Source organism: Rhincodon typus, chromosome 11, assembly GCF_021869965.1.
Source record: "Rhincodon typus isolate 14 chromosome 11, sRhiTyp1.1, whole genome shotgun sequence".
In the NCBI taxonomy this organism is placed as follows: domain Eukaryota; kingdom Metazoa; phylum Chordata; class Chondrichthyes; order Orectolobiformes; family Rhincodontidae; genus Rhincodon; species Rhincodon typus.
In genome coordinates, this window is record NC_063342.1 from 74,662,110 (window position 1) to 74,684,177 (window position 22,068).

The following is a 22,068-nucleotide window of genomic DNA, read 5'->3' on the forward strand; positions in this document are numbered from 1 at the left end:
ACATTTTATGTTGCGACCTTTGTAGTAGTGGGACCAGAGTGACAGTGCACTCCTCCAGCCTCAGATATGAAAAGATCCATAATAACCTTCACAGGAAACTCTCATTCAGTGTTAAGATTGAATGTTTGGATAGCATTGGGTCCTGACAAGAGGTTTTAATTCATTCATGGATGTGGGTGCCACTAGCTGGACTACCATTTATTGCCGTCCTTAATGCCCAGAGGCATTTGAGAGTCAACCCCTTTGCTGTCACAGGCCATGTAAGGATGACAGAGTTCCTGCCCTAATGGCACGAATGGACATTAATGAACCAGATGGGTTTTTCCCTTACAATCGGCAATGGTTTCATGATCATCATTAGGCTCTTATTTCCAGACTATTATTGAATTCAAATCCCATCTGCCAACAGCAAAATTCAAACCACCCAGGCCCCAGATTAATACCACTAGGCCATCGCCTACCTGGATAGACGGAGCAGTGGAATACAGTGTTCAGCTACATCTGTTAAATGGCAGGACCAAGATTTAGAAAGACACAGCTAATTAAAGATATACTCAGCATGTCTGGGCCCTCTAGACGCAAACACTCTTGAGGGTGCCTGACCAAAACTCCAAGGCTAACACTGTAGGGTAGGTGTGACAAATGATTAGGAAAGTGGATATTCTTTATTGTAAGGGAATAGAATATAAGGGTGGGGAGATTTTGCTGTAGCTGTACCAGGCAATGTTGAGACTACATTTGGAGTACTGCATGCAATTTTTGTATCTGCAATAAATGATATAATTGCATCAGAAGCAGTTCAGAGAAAGTTCATTTTTTCTGGGATGAAGGACATAACTTTGAGGAAAGGATGAACATAAACGATTTTTTTTGGATGGGAGCAGTGAATTGGAAACATTGTCCTAATTGGGTTGAAAACAGAATTCAAAATGGAAAGTCAGGCTTCTAGGACTTTTAAGTACATTGGATTGGAAATCCGGCAGAAAGGGTCAAGCGTCACTTTGCATCTACAACCTTATTTGGAAAATTTTAGTCCCATTGCTACTAGTTAAAGTAGGGCCCTCAGGAAAAGATGCAACGGTTTCCAAAACTTAAATGGAAGACCTGCAAACTCTCATTGAACAGCTGAACTGGCTGTACACCCAAATAAGGCCAGACACTAGTTTCAACGTACTAGAGTTGAGTACAACAATGAAAAATCCCATGGTGGAAAATATTATTCAGATGAACAGTGATAACGTTATTAGCTAAAACACAGATACAAGGATTTAAAGGAACAAAGGAAAGCAGTTACATTTGTATTTATTGAATAATATATTTGTGCATTCTTCACAGAAAAAAAATGGGGCAGCACAGTGACTCAGTGGTTAGTACTGCTGCCTCACAGCATCAGGACCCAAGTTCAATTTCACCCCTGGGCGACTGTCTGTGTAGAGTTTGCCCATTCTCCCCATGTCTGTGTGGGTTTCCTCCGGCTGATCTGGTTTCCTCCCGCAGTCCAAAGATGCGCAGGTTAGGTGGATTGGCCATGCTTAATTGCCCGTAGCATCCGGGGTGTGTAAATTAGGTGGATTAGACATGGAAAATGCCAGGTTACAGGGAAAGGGTAGGGAAATGGGTCTCGATGGGATGCTCTTTGGAGGGGCAGTGTGGACCTGTTGCGCCGAATGGCCTGTTTCCACATTGTAGAGATTCTATGATTCTATGAAGATGAAAATTAGATATGTCTTTACTATCGTCACAATTCTGGCTTGCTTGACTATTCTCTTTTTGAAGTGAAGGTGTTGAAAACTTGAAGTCAGATTCAGGAGCTGTAATGGATTCTGTATTCAAGCAGTTAGAGGATGCTTCTGCAGTGATCGTAACAAGGTCAGCTAGGTGGACCTCACAGAATATGAGTTCCCTGACTGATACAAACAGCAGCAGCAACATCTTTACAGTGAAATGTGAGAATGAGACATTCATTTTGACAGTTAGTAGCTGAGGCAAAAATGGTGTCACCACTCAAGGTGAAGTAGGACAAGTGAATGAATAAATGGGTTTTAGTGATTAGGGATATTTGGTCAAGTGGAAATTATAGTGATGGCTTGGTCAGGTCAAGCAACTTGTTTCTGTGTTATAAATTTTCTATATTTCTGCAGTAATCTATTCATTTAATCACTGTATCAAGATAAATAGCTGGTAAAAGTCACCCAAGAACTTCAAATACCTGCTCCTCATGAAGCACAACCTGGTCATGGAGAGGTTGATCCAGTGGAGCCACCGTCACAAAAGGTTGCCAGACTCCACCAGAATTCCTGGGGAAGATGTCATATAGATCCATGCAGTATATGGTGTTGCCAGGCATGGTCATCGAGTACAGAGAGACCGGATTGCAAGTTGCTACATAAATGGAGTCTTTGGCTTCACCTGCATGAGATCAATAGTTGCGTCAATGGATATAATCTTCAAAGACCTAGACAAGCCAAACTCAAATTAGTCAAACCTGGGTGGCTGCAAAATTTACTTCTCGCTGTATGTACAAAGTTTCCTACTCCTACCTGCCTGTCACTGGAAATAAAGGATGGGATTTCAAACTCCAAATTGCTCTGCCTCATTCCACCCTGGCTCATCTCCAAATCACAAATAGGCTGTGTGAGCTTGTCTTGACCACAGATTGCACAGAAGGTTTAAATCCTCCTTCAGCTCAGTCAACTGTATGAAGGTGCCAGGTTGGAGAAGTCACAGTGCTCCTCCACATGAAGGGTACATACTGAGCTAGTTTTCTTACATTCAGTGGCAGAATCCCAGTGTTAGTGAATCAACTGTTCCCAAATTGAAGCTGAACAGTTAGAGATTAAATGCAACATGAGCTTGCTGCTAGCCACGGTTCAGCTGGTAGCACCCATATCTGGATAAGAAGGTGGTGGTTTCAAAGTTCTATTCCGAGATTTGAGCACAAAACTCAGGCTGGCATTCCAATGCAGCATGGAGAGAGAGCTGCACTGTCAGAATGGCTGAGTTCCAGATGAGATATTAATGCAAGGCTCCAAGTCTTCTCAGTGCATGTAAAATAATCATTTGTGTCATTCAAAGAAGAATTGGGAACGTGCCTAGGCTGATATTTGTTCTTCAACCAATATCACAAAAAACAGTTTATTTGGTCATTTATCATATTGCTGTTTGTCGGGGTTTGCTATATGCAAATTGGCTGCTGATTTTCCAACTTTAAAGCAGTGACTACACTTGAAAAAAAATCCAACAAATTGTAAAATACTTTGGGATGAGCTATATTAAAAGCAATATACCAGTGTGGAATATTTTTCCTTAATAATGGTCATTATTTTACTCTTGGGCTTGCTTTCCCTACTCAGTTCTCCTTGCGGAAGTAAATGGTGCAGGCTTTGTGCACACTTGATGCTCTCTAGAGCTTTGCCCACTATCCTTGGCCGTGTCCAAACTGTGGGCATCAGATGGTTAATTGACCATGAATTGATGCCACAGTTGACAGTAGAACCAGCCTGCCATGCACCTCATACCAATAGTGAGCTCAGTGTAGGACCCAAGAGCAGGAATCACTGAGGTGGTGTTTAGAGATTCCTGCTAGGAACCTGGTTTTTGCTATATTGACAACTTATGGAGGGCTGTAGGCAATATCTTCGCAGATTTTCCTCCACTGATGTTAACAGACCGAAAGATCGAATGACTGACCAGCTGTGTTCTGTACCAGAAATTTAACAAAAGCAGATGATAAAGACATGGTAAAAATCTCCTTTCTCTTCTGCAAACACTGTTGGTTTCTCAACTTTACTGAACGATAGAATCTCTACAGTGTGGAAACAGGCCATTTGGCCGAAGTCACACCGGCCCTCTAAACAGCATCCCACCCAGACCTATCCCCCTACCCTTTCCCTGTAACCCTGCATTTCCCATGGCTAATCCACCTAACTTACACATCCCTGGACACTGTGTGCAATTTAGCATGGCCAATTCTCTTAATCTGCACATCTTTGGACTGTGGGAGGAAAGTGGAGCACCTGGCGGAAGCTCATGCAGACACGGGGAGAATGTGCAAACTTCACACAGACAGTCGCCCAAGGGTGGAATCGAACGTGGGTCCTTGGTGCTGTGATGCAGCAGTGCGAACTGCTGAGCCACCATGCCGCTTTACTGAATCAATTCCACCTGGACACTTGTTGAGCTCTGTTCTGATGAGATCTGAGAAAAACTGGCCATTTAGAATGGGCAGAGAGGGGATTATTGCAAAATGTAAATAAATTGTTTGGTTCATTAGTATTCCGTGTAAAATGGTTGCTGGGATTCTAACATGGCAAAAGTACTTCATTGGCTGTAAGCACTTTGCAAAGTCATGAAAGTATGCAAGGTTCTATATAAACGCAATTCTTTGCTCTTAAACATCTTTTTTTAGAAACACTGCAACTGCATTTTGGACCAATTATTCCAAATATTGCTTTCTGTTAACAGATTCGACAAGTTTTAGACTCTCTGTAGTCTGCTTCTGCTTGTTCCTAACTTGTTCATTAAATTGTACTTTCTGGGGAGCAATCAGCTGCTTCACTTTGCTAATCCCTTCCAGCTTCAACTCTGATCGATTCTGCGTCAAAGATACAGCCCTCGTAGCCCTGTGGTTCAGAAAGAAATCTGAAAACAAATGACATGAATCACGTGGATCAACACTGACTCGAACAAGATGCTATTTCCCCCAGTAAGGAAATGTATGTCTCTGACAGGGTATTACCTTTGACTGTGACGACATCACAAACAATATTCACTTCATTTAGTGGAATTCTCCAATGGGCTTGTTGCTCAGTGAAGCTGAAGCCCCTTGACTCATGCCGTTCTAATGGATGGCCTTGAACTTTCAGGTACACTGGACCCTAAGAGTACAAGAAAGATGCATAAGTCCCATTCAAAGCCAAACACAATACTGAAGATTTGATTCAGCATCCATTCAAAATTGTCAAAATAATAAGCTACTTATATATCTGACAAAATTCAAGGTTTCAAAACACCATTGCCTAACCAAGTAGGGATGACTAATGGAGGGTGGTGTGCAGTGCTTTCTCCCTGTAGGTAAGGCCTAGATTTCCTTTTTACATTCCACCGAATTTGTTATTTTCTCAAATGACAGATATCTTGGATTGTGAAGCAAAATGGGAAAAGGATTGCTTTAAACCAAGGACTGTTGAAGGAGTTGCTGCACTTTTAAAATCAAGTTACTGAACCTCATTGTGAGTTTTGTTTACACTACTGCTTCATTCAAGCAGTGCGGGAGAACACGTACGATGCCACTGCATTGTGGATGTGTGCATAGCAAACTTTACTCAGAGGCAGATTGCTGATCGGTTCATGTGATTAGGACTAATTGTAGATGCCAGGAATCATAGGAATAACAACAAATCTCTGAATGGCTCCTGGATAAGTGGACAACCTGTGTGTGAACAATACAGGCACAACAACCTCCAGAATGCATGAGTCAAGTAAATTGATGTTGTTTAAGAAGATGTTGCAGTCTTAAAAGTGAGTTACAGAAACTCATTGCAAGTTACAGACATAAGACAGAGGAGCAGAAGTAGACCATTCAGCCCATCAAGTCTGCTCCCCCATTCAATGAGATCATGTCTGATCTGCTAATCGTCAACTCCAGTTTCTTGTCTTTTCCCATAACCTTTGATTCCATCACTGATGAAAAATGTCTATTGCAGTCTTAACATACTTAATTATCAAGCCTCTACAGGTAAAGAATTCCACAGATTTACTATTCTCTGACAGAAGTATTTCCACCTTATATCTGTCTTAAATGTGCAACTCCTTAATCTGGAAGTTGTATCTACAATGTTGCATTAAACATGCAATGGAGGACGAAGCTTCACACATCAACTCCATGTGCATGTGTGTTAAGGGCAATTTTGATCAGCATCAGTCCTTTGTTTGGTTATTCAATTGACAAGTTACTTTTGGCTGAGGACAGCTCAGCATTGTAACAATGACTGGACTGGTTCCTGGGCAAGTGGTTATAGACTTGTGTGAACAATACTGCAGAAACATCCAGGGAGAAAAAAAGGCTAAGTCTCTTTCTCTCCCTCCTGTGTGGAGAAGTAACAGAGAATCTCCTGATAGGTGTCCTCACTCAACATTTTTCTGGGAACAGCTGCAAATTCCCTTGTCAAATAGGAAAAGAGGACAAAAGGGGAATAGTTTTATGCCTAGTATGGGACCCTGCAGCATTGGTGAGGTGGACCCAAAGCAGACAAATGGCAGCAACAGACTTGAGTTTGGGCTGGTGCGGTACCCGGTGGCAGCTGTATTGGGGAGGTCCTGCAAGGACTCATAGAGGTGAGGCATCAATGGAGGCAAGATGGTGCCAAAGAGTGGTGACTGTTATTCCAGTGTGGCAGCTTGGCGAAGGTCCTGGCCACCAGGCCTGTAGCGAAGCACTTAACAGCTTAGCAATTCATGTTTCTTTCTTGCCAATGGATAAAGCCAGTTTGATTACAATGATTTTCTGCTTAATGAAAACTCCCATGTGATTATTTTTATAAGCTGAATTAGATACTGTGGTAAAATTGGGCAGTATTTAAAAATTTATTCGTAGGATGTGGGTATTGCTGACTGAGTTGGTCTTGACAAGTTGATAGTGGTTTCATTTGGTGGTTTCATTAAATTTTCACATTTTCATTGACTATGAGCATAGTGGGGCTGAAGTTCCAGCTTGCCACTCCACTGAGTTGTAAAGATACAAATATTTAGGAAAAAAAATAGCAATTCACTTCAATTTAGTAGCACCACCTTTCTGATTTTTCAAATTTGTATGTTATCAGAGAAATAAAGGAGCTCAAACCTTTACAGCTGTCTGCTGAGTCTTTATAGTAAGTTTCCACCGTGTGCTTTCCAGTTGGTTAAAAGTCCAGTGGCTGGCTAACTTACAGTCTGGCAAAGGCAACCTGTCAGACATTTACAAATTAGAGCATCATAACTTCACAGTAAACCAAAACATCCCTTCAAAGGTTCAGTACAGTGAAGAGTTCACTGATGAAACCACAAGCACAGCTATTGTTACTTTGTACACAACAGACACAAATTCTAATGGAGCAGGAGGGAAGGAAGGAAAGAGGTAAGCTGGTGTAGGCTGGAGGGAGGTGTAGAAGTAATCAACTTATACTAAAAGCACTCCGATAACTTGAGGGTGGCCCAATGTTTCACAGTAAGCGAACTAAGCAATGTAGAAAACATTGTGGTAAATGACCAGATGGTTGCTGCATTGGTTGAAATGACACTGGAGAAAGCTATCTTGCTCTCTTTCTGAATAGTACCACAGGATCATCTGCATCCAGCCAAGAGGACAGACAAGACCTCATTTAATGTCTCATCTGAAACATGACATCTGCCACAGTGCAGTGCTCAAGCAGTACAGCAACCGTAAGACCAATTGGTTTTGGACAGAAACAGAATTCACTACTTCAAGTGTGGAAATGTTCTACTTCTCTGCTCTACTGCTAACATCACTCATCCTAGATAACAGATGTAGAACACTCCAGATCTGAATTCCTCTAAAAGGAATTGCTTGGAAAAGAGAAATATTAAAGGAGAACAAGTGTTCCAGTGGGATTAAACTGGCTGCGATATTAACAAATTTAGAGGGAGAGAGCTGAAGACATATGAAATATTGATTATGGGCAGTTTTGAAACACAAAACATAAAAATGTAGGTACATATTACTGCAGTCCATGTTACTGAGCGAAAACACTCATACCAAACTTCTCCACCTGATACTAAGAGTTAGGTTAAAATCTCCAGCCATAACAGGAGAGAAGACACGTTAAGCATGATAATGATAAAGTCATAGGCTGCATTCCAAATTCCATTTAATAAATTTAAAGAAACAATTCATCTGCAACAAATGAAATAAATTCTAAACATCTGAAATGCAAGGTCATGACTGACAGTCCCAAGATTGTCAGTGTTTCACATCACAGTACGATAATCTTTGGGCTTGCACTCCATCGCTCTGTTAGACATTCAGGAGCACAGTTTTTGCAAGGGTTCAAATCCAGACCAAGACTAATGAGATTGATGTCATTTTTAATCAATCTCATCAACATGTTATCATACATCTTTAGGGCCAATGGGACTTGAAACTCAATTCCTCTGTCCCAGAGATAAGGAATATTATCACTGTGCTGCAAGGCCCCTCCAAAATTATTCTGGCTGAAATCAATTGGACAATTAACACGTTTGTCTCTGGGTGGGCTTGAACCAACAACCTTATGTTTAGCAGCAGAACACACTAGCTGACTGTACTAGTGTTTCCACTGCTGGATCCAACTACATTTGTCAATTGGCAATGAATTGATAACTTTTGTTAAAAAATGGAATATTCTTGGCAATTGTGTCAATTTGAGGAAGCAATCTTAGAAGTTGGGCATTTTGGAAGAACAGCATTTTTGTATTTGCAAATTTTTCACCTACATCTTTTTCAACTCTAGCTGGAAATCACAGGGATCAGTTATTTAGAATATCAATACCTTGGATGAGGGTGTCTCTGAGTGCAATAAATAGCTTGCTGACAAAACAGAACTAGGGAAGAAAGTAAAGGTGATGCAAAGACACTACAAGGGTATATAGATGGGTTAGATGAGTGGGTAAGGTGATGTTAGGTTTAGTGTAATGTGGGAAGTGAAAAATTATTCTTGCTTATAGGAAAATCGGAACTTTTTTATATATAAAAGTTAAGAGGTGGATTGATGTGGATTTTCAGACGAAATAGGTGTCCTTGTTTATAAATTTCAGAAAGATTACATGCAAACACAGGAAACAATTAGGAAAAAAAATGGTATGTTGGCCTTTACCACGATAGAACTAAAGTATAAAAGTAAGGAAGACCTATTGAAATAATGTTCTGTGTAGTTTCAAAGAATGACAGATGATCTCATAGAAATGCATAAAATTCTTACAAGCCTTGAGAGGAGAGAGAAAAACAATGCTATATTCAAAATATTATTAGGCCAGTTTCTGCTGGCTGGAGAATTTACACTTAAGATTCAGTTTTAGGATAATTGGTTGGCCATTTAGGACCGACATGAGGAGATATTTCTTCATTTAGAAGACTGTGAATCTTTGGAATTCAATATCCCAGAGGTGTGGATGCTCAGTTGTTGAGTATATTTAGACAGCGATGAGTAGATATGTGGGAATTAAGGGTCACAGGAATGGATGGATGGAGTGCAGTTGAGGTAGATAATCGGTAGGATCTTATTAATTGTCGGAACAAGCTTTAGGAGGTTAATGAGACTAACTGCTGCTCATAATCATATTATGAGGTCTTGAAGATTTGTCATTCTTTATTCTAAATATAACTCCATCACAATTTTTATTTTGCTATAAATCTAGAATGCTTCCCATCATGATACACATTTAACTTGTGATATCATTTTAAGAGGGAAAATGCTAATGAAACAAGTAGCAAGGATGTAAAACATGCAACTTTTTAAAAAATCATTCATGGGTTGAGAGTGTCACTGTCTAGGCCAGCATTTATTGCCCATTCCCAATTGCCCAGAGGACAGGTAAGAGACATGTGAGTCAAGTCACATGTAGGCCAGACCAGGTAAGGATAGAAGATTTCCTTACCTAAAGGCCATTAATGAATGAGATGCGTTTTTTTTTATTAAAACGACAATCATTATGTGGTTGCCATCAGGCTAGCTTTTTTAATCTAGATTTTTATTGAATAAATTTCACTATCTGCCATGACAGTGGATTAGCACTCTTCATCAGTCTAGCTTACAAAATGTAGAGTTATGTGTAGCCGTGTTTTCCTGTAACAGCAGTAATTTCTATAATAAATCTGCAAAATGGGCAATCTATATTAGATCTTCAAATAAATAGAACCTATGTCCACTTTCCAACTGAGTGGTAAGTTTATGTTAAGTAAACACAAGACAATAGGTTACTCTTAACGTCCCTCATAATTTTGTTCTTACATTGCTTTTCTGCAGCTCTTATTACTTTGTGTACACCTTTGCAGTTCGTATTATCTCTCCCAGTCTGCAAAATCTCTACTGTCCTTTGCACCATCTCTCATTCTTCTGTTGGCCAAGATTGTTCAATTGCACAATTTCTGCTGCTCGATCAAAATCCTGGAACTCCTTTCCATAGAGCATTGTAAGTGCAACGTACTCACATGGACTGAAGAGGTTCAAGAAGGCAGTTTACGATCACCTTCTCAAGGACAATGAGGGATGGACATTAAAGTGCAGGCCAGCCAGCAATGTCCATGGTCATGTCCAATCAGTGAATTAAAAAAAAATAAGGTCCAAGGCAGCAGCTTGCCACCACCTTCTCAAGGACAATTAGAGATCGACAATAAATGCTGGCCCAACCAGTGAGTCCATACCAATCAGAATAAGAAACAGTTTTAAAGGAGTGCTAGGTACCTTGTTACTTAAGATGGCACCATGTGTGGCAACGTTATACACTTTTCACTGTGCTCCTGTGCTTGAGTGCACATGACAATAAAATCTAAAAACAAACTTTGTAATTTGATTAAAAAAAAACACTTGTCCCTTTAGTCTTACATTAAAATTCCAAGTATTCTTCTCACACCATCAACCTCCTTCATCTGCATCAAACAGTGGAAGACCTCACCCATTGTGCTGGGCCTTCAGTGGATATTTTAACCCAACATCTGGGCCGCTGACCTGTATTCTTTTCTCCAGTCTGGCATGCAGCCTGACTATACCTATGCCTCTTTTTCTCTTTTGGAAAACCTAAATCAAGAACTCATGGCTCAAATTCTCTTTGGTCTCTGCTAACTCTCTATTCTTGTTGAGTGACTGATCTCAGCTACACAATTCCAAGTTGTTGTTGAAAGGATTTCACTGAGCATCCCCTAATGTTCTACTGAATACCAAACCTGGCTGATATTAATATAGAAATATGGTTAGTTTCAATTTGAAATTTCACGTTTGCAAATGAATGCAGTGAAAGACTGGATCGCCCCAAGTAGAACCGGCATAGCTGTGCTGCAATGATTGAATGAGAATAAAGTATGGCCGTTTGCAGGTGCCGTAGATAGCCTGCAGGTGGCACTCTGCAACCAGAAATCATTTCAATTTATAACAATAGAGTAAGTTCTAACTTGGAGATTTTTGTTTTGTTCAACAGAGATTAATTTTTTGTTGTCAGATTTTAAATCTCACCTAACTTATTTCGAAAAATCCTCATTGCACCACAGATTTTTTTTTTAAATGAGTACAAATTGCATTCTATATCAAACCTTTGGGTATATTTCCTCACTTTTTAATAAGAAAGCCAACGATTTACAACTGGTCTCATCTCCAGACAGTGTGCTTTTAACAGCATGTTGTTTCGTGTTATGTGAGGGGTCAAAGTCAATGTGGTTTTGCCCCAGTGTAGATGGAGAAAGGTTATAACCCTAAATGGCTAGCTCAGGTACCCAGCTAAGCACAGTCTACAGCAAGGATAGGATCCTTCGCAAGTTAACCGCAGAGGTTTATCTTCTACAGGTACAAGCATTCAACTGGCTGGTTCACTAATTAACTCTTTTGCTGTTTCACTTACAACTGCAGCTGAAAATGGCCCATATTCCTCACTCTGTTTAACCCTTTCAAATGGGCGGTTAATATCTTGCTCGTCTCTGGTTTGAACTTTCAACTTGTATCAAACAGGTAGACTACATTTGTGGGGGTGAAGAATGAGGCTTTTCATGAACTTCTCTCTAAAAATTTATCAGCTTGAAGCTATTCAAACGAATACACTTATGAATATATGATCTCGGAGCAGAGTAGGTTATTCAGCCCCTCAAGCCTTCTCTGCCATTCAATATGATTATTGTTGATCTCTTTGTATTTCTAATTCTACATTCCCATGCAACTCTGATAGCGCTGGATTCCCCTGATAAACAAGAATCCACCTCCACCTTAAAAATATTCAATGACCACACCTCCTATCACCTTCCCCCTCCACAGATGTTCACATAGGACTATTAAACTAAACATTTTACTTTAGGTCCCATAATTTTTTGATTACCAATGGTGTAATGGATATAGAGTTAGTGTGGGTAAAAAGCATTGAAGAGTTCCATCAGCCATGATAATATTAAATGGGGGGACAGGCTCGATGGGCTGAATGGCCTCTTTATGCTCCTCTGTTGCTCTTTTAGAGCTTGTAAAATTTTTAAAGGTTCACCATCATGTTCTTCAAAACAATACTTATACAAGCTGAAAAATGTACTAAGTCTTCATTTGAGGTTCAGCGGAAAGTTGAGAAATTTGATGCGTACAGTTGAAGTGGCTTCAGCATTGTTTAGAAATAACACATCTTTTCACTTGAGAGCTCACTGGGCAATCTTCCCAAAGTACATGTGCATTCAAACTAGGACTTAGAACAGAGGTCAACTAGCTCAGCCAAACTGCAAACACTTGACAGACCAATTACAGTAGAAAGATGTTGTAAAGAGGAGATTTCAAGCCACATATGGTACTAACTCCCACTGTGACAATAGATCTTGTTGAAAGCCCTTTAACTTGGCAGGATAATTCTCTTCCTTGCCATTTAGTAAAATATCACTCAAAGCCATGAAGGGTTTATTAAGAGATAGCAGGAACTGCAGATGCTGGAGAATCTGAGATAACAAGGTGTAGAGCTGGATGAACACAGCAGGCCAAGCAGCATCAGAGGAGCAGGAAGGCTGACGTTTCGGGCCTAGACCCTTCTTCAGAAGTGGTTTTTTAAGTGTGGACAAGAGTATCTGGAATACACTCAATGTAACCAAATGGTCATTCACACAGTCAATATCATTCCAACTCTGCTGTGTGCAGAACAGCTCAAGTTGATTTAAATTCCCACTTCTATTGCAAGATGCAGCAAAAGTACATTGTGCTGACATATTATCCGAACAGAATTTTAAAAATGTCAGCCTTCTCAGGGGGATGTAAAGGATCCCAACGTGCTCTCTGAAGGGAAGTCCCTGATGATTCCTGATTGCTTATACAATATCTCACCAAAACTGAATCCAAAGCATTTTGAGATATCTTGAGAAGTAGAAAGGATTCTAAGTGAAATTTCATCAACTTAACAATATTTAGTTCAACCAGCTACATCAGAGTGAAAATGCTTGGAGGGAATAAAGACTGCATTTGAAGATAAATACGTCTTGGATATCACAAAAAAAACAGAATGGAGTGGTTGAGACGGTTAGCAAAGATGTATTTGTGGGAAGTTACATGGAGGAGAAAGGAACAGAAGAATTTATAGATAGGTCAAATGAAGTAAATAAACTGTCAAAAAATAAAGTTAGAAGAAAATTAAAAAAGTAGTATAGCATCCAGAATGAGCCACATGGCCAGTGTAATAAATTATATGTACATTGATATTCAGTTCTTTGTCTTTTACTCTCTAACACTGAAATCATACCGTGGGTACGAAGCATTTATCTTCTGTTGATGTACTGGAAGCATTTATGTCCACTAGCCCTCGCACTGACAGTAGCAGCAGTGTGTACCAGCTACAAGGTGGATTGCAGAAAATCACCAAGGTTGCTTCAATAGCACCTTCAAAACCTGCATCCTCCATCACTTAGAAGGAGGAGGGCAGCAGATGAATGGAAACATCACCACCTTCAGGTTCCCTTCAAAGTCACATAGCATCCTGATTTGGAAATACACTGTCCATTTACTGTTACTGGGTCAAAATCCTGGAATGCTGTCCCTCGCAGTGCGGTTGGTGTCCCTATACCACATGGACTGTAGCAGTTCAAGATAGCTCACCCCATCTTCTCCTTTGGCTACACCAGCATTTATTACCCATCTCACTGATGCTCACATCACAGGACAAAATCAGTTAAAAGCCCTGATGCCAGGCTTCTTGCATCAGCTACTGGTAAAAATAAAGAATGGGAGCACATCACTAATATATTTTTAATGCGCTGGGGTGGGGGTCTGGCAATGCTGGCAGTGGGTGATTTTGGGCTTACAGAATGCATGGGCATGGAGAGAAATGAAGTCCAGTCTAGTCAACATTAAAATAAAAAGTCAATTAATCAGCTTCTGAAAAGGAGAAACTACTCAGATACACTCATTGTAGGATCTACAGCACTTCTTTAAAAATTCATTCATAGGATGAGGGTCGGACCCGCATTTATTGCTCATCCTAGCTGCCCAGAGGGCAGTTGAGAGTTAACCACATTGCTGTGGGTCTGGAGTGACACGTAGGCCAAACTAGGTAAGGATGGCAATTCCTTCCCTAAAGGACATTAGTGAACCAGATGGGTGTTTCCAACAATCGACAATGGATTCATCCAGATATTTATTGAACTCAAACACCATCATCTGCTGTGGCGGGATTTGAACTCAGGTCCCCAGAACATTATTGGGCTCTCCTGGATTAACAGTTCAGTGATAATGACCACTAGGCTATTGCCTCCCCTGACTGTGATCACTTCATCTTCCCACTCATCTAACTGTTGCTGGTTCTCACAAAAACCTCTAGAAGGTTCTGAGCTTGGTCCTACTGGGCTGAAGCTCAGTGTCTGCAGTCATCAACACAATGAAACAGCACACTGGATGCACCATTGCATATCACCCCATAAAGCTCATCAATGCCAAACATAAAGAAAGCAGGTTATACATCACCATTTGATTCAGTAATTGACAGCTTCAAGTGTCAGAACACCAAATGTAAAAGCCTACTCACTCAATAGAAATCGTAGATGTTTGGTAGCAACAGGAAAATATCCTACAGTAAACTTCACCCAAAGGATAATTAACACAATTCTCTGTCATCCATTTCAAGAAAAATACTTGTTTCTTCTTTGTTTAACAGTAGCATTGATAAAAGCTGCACACTTGAGTAAAATTAAACTCTGGATCACTTATTTAAGACATTCAGACAGAGAGGTGTATAAGTAACGTTATTGCTGGCAAGATAGTTAACCCTTCATTGCAGAATTTCCACACGAGAATGGAAAATACTAACTACATCTTTATGCTCCAAATAGGTCTTCATGTCAAAAATGCCAGCATTGCTCTTATTTTTCTAGTTATATGAGATGATAGAAAAAATGTCCAAGAATTGCAAAGTGCAATAGTTCAATAAATAGTTTTTGATACAAGGACAGACACACAAACCCATTGAAGAAACAAATACTTTTCTTTATTATAGATGATTTTCAAAATGCCCAAGTTAAATTGGTTACTTAACACTCTGCTGCATGACCCAAGATTATTTTAATCTTTTCAACCCTCAATCATTGGCAATGAATTAGCAGCATGTAGTAAGTAGAGCAAGAATGTGGAGTTTTCAGTTCATTTAGAAGTTAACATATTAAGCTTACTCCTTGGCCAGCTGCACATTGGTAGGTTTGGCTCCTATTGGTATCCCATGCTTGTGCAGGGTGCTGATCAGGATTTCACGCATTTCGCCGTTGTAGGAATCAAAATCAAACACATTTCGAACCACATTTGCGAGTCCCTCTTTCGGGAATTTCTGGGGAGAGAGGTAGCACAAAAATAAAGTCTTGTAAATTTTCCTAGTGATGCATTAATTCTGAAAAGCTGTGAGAGCTTTGACCTTTGATTTAGTTGATACCACAACTTGAGTTATTTTCCAAGGAACAGACATGCATTATTTCTAGAAATTAGATATGCATTTGAATTAATGACCCATTGATTTTTAGTGAACCAATCAGCATCGTGATTAAAATTAGAAGCATTTACCTATTACAATATTAAGTGCTTAGTACAAACTAGGTCAATCTGACAATATGGACTCTGTTGAGATACAGTGCAGATAAAATATCTTGGTAACATAATTTGGATCTGGATCAATAAAATGACAGCCCTAAGATCACTGAGAATGAAAATAAAACAGCCCCTGCATTTCCGAGCTGCACAGGGACATTTATTTCAGATAATAATTTTTGGGCAGAATTTATGGGCAATTTTTTTTAAACATGTTACATACCTGGCCTGCTATTCATTCATTAACTAGTCAAGAACCAATTCTGCAATCCCAAACTCAACCGAATTACAATGTCCTCCTCTTCCCACTTGGATTTTTCAATAAACATTTTCTTACTTTCCGTTCAGTCTCTTTTTCCACATTCACTCTTAATCTACTTGTATAGGATCCCCTTTTTATTTATCTCATCAGATCTAATTGGATTCTAATTCATTCTATCTTTTTCGTTGAGGAGATTCTCAGTGCAACATTAACGAGGCATCCATATTTTGCACAATGTCTGCTGGCATTTACAGTAATTTGTGATGCAAATATAGTTCGATATGAAAGGTGAGAGAAATAGTTCAATTCGCGCCGTTCATCATTCAATGTGTCACTGCAGTTATTTTTGGGAAACATATTTGATGAAACATATGCCGTCAACATTGATATTCAACCAGATATGCAACAGAACGAGCTTCGTTTGATGGTAACACACGCTGACGAATGTGAAGGTCATGCACCTCAAACTCCATGCCAGGATTCAAGCATATATTCTAGGTTGCCACATCAGTGCCGTGGTCGGGGAGTCCTGCATTACCAGATGTATTGTCTTTTGATAAGACATGAAATCAGAGTCGGTCTGCCCTCTTTTGTGCGTGCAGAAGACTGAATGGAGTCATGTGAAGATACATATGGGCATACTTCCAGGGTCCTAGCTGACATGCCTCTCTTCTCCAGTATCACCAACACTGTCATTTATCTCATTCCTGATTGTAAAACTTGCTTCATGACTGCATTAAGTGGTCAGCATACCTTGCTGACCACTTAATAAAAATGGCGGCATTGAAAACTTATTGGTCTTTTTGTTTAGTGGTCAAGACCAGGGGATGTTCTGAGAGTATATGAAAATGCTGCATGAGTGCAAGTTCATTCTTCATAAGGATTTTAACCAAATTTGCACCTGAAGGTACTCAAGCATCACTCTAACTATTTCCACTAAGGGTAAAACTAATGTATGTACTTGAGGTTACTAAAGAAGCTCACATGTGGAGTGTTTGTCAACAGAGTTGCTTCTGTTTGCAGTTGAAAACCAACACTTGAAATTGCAGTCATAGTGTCAGCTGAAACATATCTGACGTAACAACAATAAGTTCACGCATATAGCATTTTGAGACATTTTATTACATTAAAGATGCTTTACAATAGTAGTGTAAAGCAAAATATCTTACTGAGTAACAAAGATGTCAGGAGATATGACCAGCAATTTTTGTAAAGAAGTAGGTTATAATGCCTTAAAACAAAAAATGAGATAAAGGTGTTTTAGAAGGCAAATACTGAGTCACATTTAAAAAGGTGAGCTAAAAAAAAATCTAACAGTTGATTTAAATCTCAGAGCCTCTGCAGAAACATTATAAATTACACGTCAACTCCCAACAAAAACACTTTTTTTTTAAAAAGGAGGATTAATGCAGAACATGACACCAAGAAAATTAACTGCTCTTCAGCAAATAGTGCCCAGGGAATCTCTGAAACCATCTGCAAACTCATCCAAACAACAGCACTTCCAATACTTCGAACTGTGAGATTGACTTCGTTTGTGGGTGAATTGTTGGAGGTTATTACAAAGGATAGGATTTATGGACATTTAGAGAGGCAAAAATTGATTAGGGGATAGTTAGCATGGTTTTGTGTGAGGAAAATTGTGTCCCACAAACTTGACTGAATTTTTTGAGGAAGTTACCAAAAAGATTGATGATGGCAGAACAGCAGACCTTGTCTACGTTGATTTTAGTAAAGCCTTCAACAAGGTTCCACTCAGTAGACTAATTAGTAAAGTTGTAACACGGGATTCAGGGTGAGCTTGCCAATTGGATACGTAATTGGTTTAACAGCAGGAGACAGAGTGTGCTGGTGCCGGGTTCCTTTTCGAACTGGAGGCCTGTCATCAGTGGTGTTCCACAGGGATCAGTTCTGGATCCTCTTCTGTTTGTCATTTATATAAATGATTTGGATGAGAATATAGAAGGTATGGTTAGTAAGTTTGCAGATTACACCAAAATTGGTGGCATAGTAGACAGTGAATGTTTTCTAAGATTACAGACATCTTGCTCAAATGGATCAAAATGGGCTGCAAAATGGCAGATGGAGTTCAATCTGGATAAATGTGAGGTAGTGCATTTTGTTACAACAATTAATGGTAGGGCCTTAGGTAGTGTTATAGAACAGAGGGACCTAGGGGTGCAGGTACACAATTCTTTGAAGTTTGCATCATATACAGACAGGGCGGTTAAAAAGGTATTTGGCATGTTCGCCTTCATTGCTCAGTCCTTTGAGTACAGGAGTTGAGAAGTCATGTTGAGGTATACAGGACATTGCTGTGGGCTCTTCTGGAATACTGTGTCCATTTCTGGTTGCCCAGTTATAGGAAGGATATTATTACGCTGGAGAGGGTTCAGAAGAGATTTAAAAGGATGTTGCTGGGTTTGGAAGGTTTGAGTTATAAAGAAAAGCTGGATAGGCTGGGACTTCTTTGGTGGCGCGAAGGAGGTTGAGAGGTGACTTGATTGAAGTTTATAAAATAATGACAGGTATAGATAGAGTTAATAGTAATTGTCTTTTCCCTAGGATGGGGAATTTCAAGACTAGGGGGCACATTTTTAAGGTGAGAGGAGTGAAACTTAAAAAGGACAAGAGGGGCAAATTTTTTACACAAAGGGTGGTTTGCTTGTGGAGTGAACTTCCTGAGGAGGTGATGGATGTGGACACAATTATAACGTTTAAAAGACATTTGGATAAGCACATGAATAGGAAAGGTTTAGACAGATATGGGCCAGGAGCAGTCAGGTGGGACTAGTTTAGATTGGGATTATGTTCAGCATGGACTGGTTGGATCAAAGGGTTTGTTTCCCTGTTATATGATTCTGTGGCTTCCTCAGTACTGCACTGAAATATCAGCCTACATCACATTATCATAGCTCTGGACAGGCTTAAACCCATAGCTTTATGATTAAAGGTGACAGAGTGATGAATGGTATTGAAGTAGATCAGCAGATATCAAGTAAAACTTACAACTGTCATTCTTTTGGTTGCCGCTCCGAACAGCTTCTTTTAAGGCTTTAATTTATGCTTTCATGCTAAAAGCACAATTTTTATTCATTCATTTGGTGTGGATGTTACTGGTTGGGCCACCGTTCATTGCTTATCACTAATTGCCTTAAAAAAGATCGCAATGACTGACGCTCTTGAACTGCTGCAGTCCTTGAGGTGTAGATAGACCCACAATGCTGTTCGGGAGGGAGTTCCACGATTTTGACTCAGCGACACTGAAGAAACAGCAATATATTTCAAAGTCAGGATGATGTGTGGCTTAGAGGGAAACTTGGAGGCAGTGGCGTTCCTATGTATCAGCTACACTTGTCCTTCTTTGATAGCTGAGATCATAGGTTTGGAAGGTGTTGTTTTGGGGGTCCTTATTGTTGTACGATTAGAAACTCAATGCCTTCTGAGAGGTTGAAAAAGGGCAGATTTCCTCTCAGATTTCTTGGGTGCAGAGCAGAGGAAAATGGAATGACGATTGACAGCAAATTCAAGGAATCCAAAAGGAATCCAAGGAATCCTTTTCTGAAGAAGGGTCTAGGCCCGAAACGTCAGCCTTCCTGCTCCTCTGATGCTTCTTGGCCTGCTATGTTCATCCAGCCCTTGTTATCTCAGATTCTCCAGCATCTGCAGTTCCTACTATCTCTGAATCCAAAATAATGTCCCGTTTTCCATAAGCAACTGATTTTTTTCAAGAATTTAGAAACATAAGCATAGGGATTTTCCATTCAGTCTCTTGGGCGATTCAAATTGTTGATCTATATCAAATCCTTACCCTTGCCAAATAATTTCTCAGTCTGAGTTTTAAAAGTTCCAATTAAATTGCCATCCACAGCCTTTCAGGACACAGAGTTCAAAACTTTCACTGTCCTTGGTGAGAAAAAGTGCTTCCTGATTTCCTTTCTAAATGGCTAAGCTCTCATGTTAAGGTTATACTCCCTTGATTTGAATTCCAACACAGGAGAAAGTATGCTCTTTCAATTTAATCTATCAAATGCTTTGAAAATTTTGAAACACCTAAATCACCTTGCTACATAATATTATAAACTCCAGGAACGACAAGACAAATTTACAGAACATATCCTCAGAATTTTAATGCTGAGGGCCAGTGTCATGTTGTTGGCATTGAGTTATGTCTCCTCCAATGCTAATGCGTCATGTCTTATGACCAATGCTTGAAATGGTTTGCTCTTGTGGATGAAGCTAAAACCAGGGGGTCACTGTTTTAAAATAAGGTTCAAAGATTTGTCAAAGGTCTGTAGCTCGGATTGTGGGTGAGGTTGTTGACTTGCTCACCGAGCTGGCTTGTTCTCATTCAGACGTTTCGTCACCATGCCAGGTGACGTCATCAGTGGAGTGTCCGATGAACCGGTGTTATTCTACTCTGCCTGGAATTTATACTGTTTGGTCCGTTATGGTGCATAGTGTCATTTCCGGTTTTGATCTGTGTGGGTTTGTATATGGGGTCCAATTCTATGTTTTTGTTGATTGCATTATGGGTGGAGAACCATGCGTCTAGGAATTCCTGTGGGTATCTGTGTTTGGCTGGGGCTACTATGATTACCTTGTCCCAGTTGAACCTTCATTGTGCCAATACCAGTGTACCAATATTATGGAGAGTTCGTTGTGCCGTTTTACTGCTAGTTGCTGTTCAAAATAAGGTGTTTAATATTTTCAGTTCAAATATTCACACCCCTGCTGTTCAGCTACCTGGGAGTCAATCATATACCTGTTGGCAGACATGAGGCCTCTTTCACTGATAATTAATCACTGGTCTACAGACCAATCAGCAACTTGCTGCCAGCCAAATCTCCATTAACACGCAGTTCCCCAACTCTAGTTTCTTGAGAAGTAGGCTGCCACTCCTGCTTGAACAAGCAGCTGTGTAAACAGCACATATAATGAGGGCCAGGCAACTTGCTTTTATACAGTGTAGCAATTCTCTAATTTCTTTTAGTTTTAGACAGTTAGTCTTTACACCTTGTCTAATACCTCAGGTTCTCATCACCAACAAGAGCTTTCATGCCCTCAGTTTCCCTTTTTAATGTTTAAAAATCTAGTCTTAGACTCACTCTTTCTCCATTCAAATTGGATATACAATTCCATCATATTATCATCATTGTCGCCTTGAAGTGATTTTAAGCTCAGCTGCGGGAAGTACAGAAAACCTTCAGCCTTTTTATCATGACTCACAAGAGAGAAACAACACTAAAGTAAGATATTACATAAGGAAATATGTGGGGTCAAACTAAGAGGAAGTGCAATCAGGTCTAAATCAAGTTTATAATGCAAGCATATGAACACATAAGACCAGAAGACACAGGAACAGAATTATAAGAAGAAGAAAAAAAAAAGAAGAGTACCTCCACCGAGTATTTAAGGACAATGGATGCCCGAACAACTGGATCCGACGATGCCTATCACACGAACAACAACGGGAAGATACTGCACTCCCTAACACACTCATCATGCTACCCTACATCGAGAACATATCCAAACTGACCACAAGACTCCTACGACCATTAGGCATCAGAGTAGCACACAAACTCACATCAACCCTACGCCAACTGCTAATAAAAATCAAAGACCCCTTACCCACCGTGGACAGAACCAATGTAATATACAAAATCCCATGCAAGGACTGCAACAAACATTACATTGGACAGACAGGAAGAAAATTGTTCGCAAGGGTACATAAACACCAACTAGCAACAAAAAGACACAACCAGTACTCACGCATCTCCATTCACACGGATAAGGAGAACCACCAGTTCGATTGGAACAACACCGGGATCCTAGGACAGGCCAAACAGAGACAAGCATGGGAATTCCTAGAGGCCTGGCTCTCCACCAAGAAGGCCATCAACAAATACTTAGAACTACAGCCTATATATACACACTACTGCGAAGGAAAACCGGAAATGAGGTAATCAATTCTAAGGAACCCAGAGTTTAAATACCAGGTAAGAAAACACAACAGCGCTTTATCAGAGGCTGCACTGATGATGT

At 40.0% G+C, this 22,068-nt stretch overlaps 1 protein-coding gene across 5 annotated transcripts in view; it reads right to left on the reverse strand.

The window, feature by feature from the left end:
- The window catches only part of vwa8 (von Willebrand factor A domain containing 8), a 325,734-nt gene that overhangs the window by 107,396 nt on the left and 196,270 nt on the right, over positions 1–22,068 (reverse strand). For all 5 annotated transcript variants that reach the window (XR_007263236.1, XM_048603037.1, XM_048603036.1 and 2 more), the window contains 4 exons: positions 15,356–15,507; positions 6,842–6,944; positions 4,739–4,877; positions 2,210–2,409 (listed from right to left, as the gene is read on the reverse strand). Coding sequence is in view for 4 of the 5 variants with exons in the window: in XM_048603037.1 (XP_048458994.1) it covers positions 2,210–2,409; positions 4,739–4,877; positions 6,842–6,944; positions 15,356–15,507 (594 nt within the window). In the remaining variant the exon portion in view is untranslated. The remainder of the gene's footprint in view (positions 1–2,209; positions 2,410–4,738; positions 4,878–6,841; positions 6,945–15,355; positions 15,508–22,068) is intronic.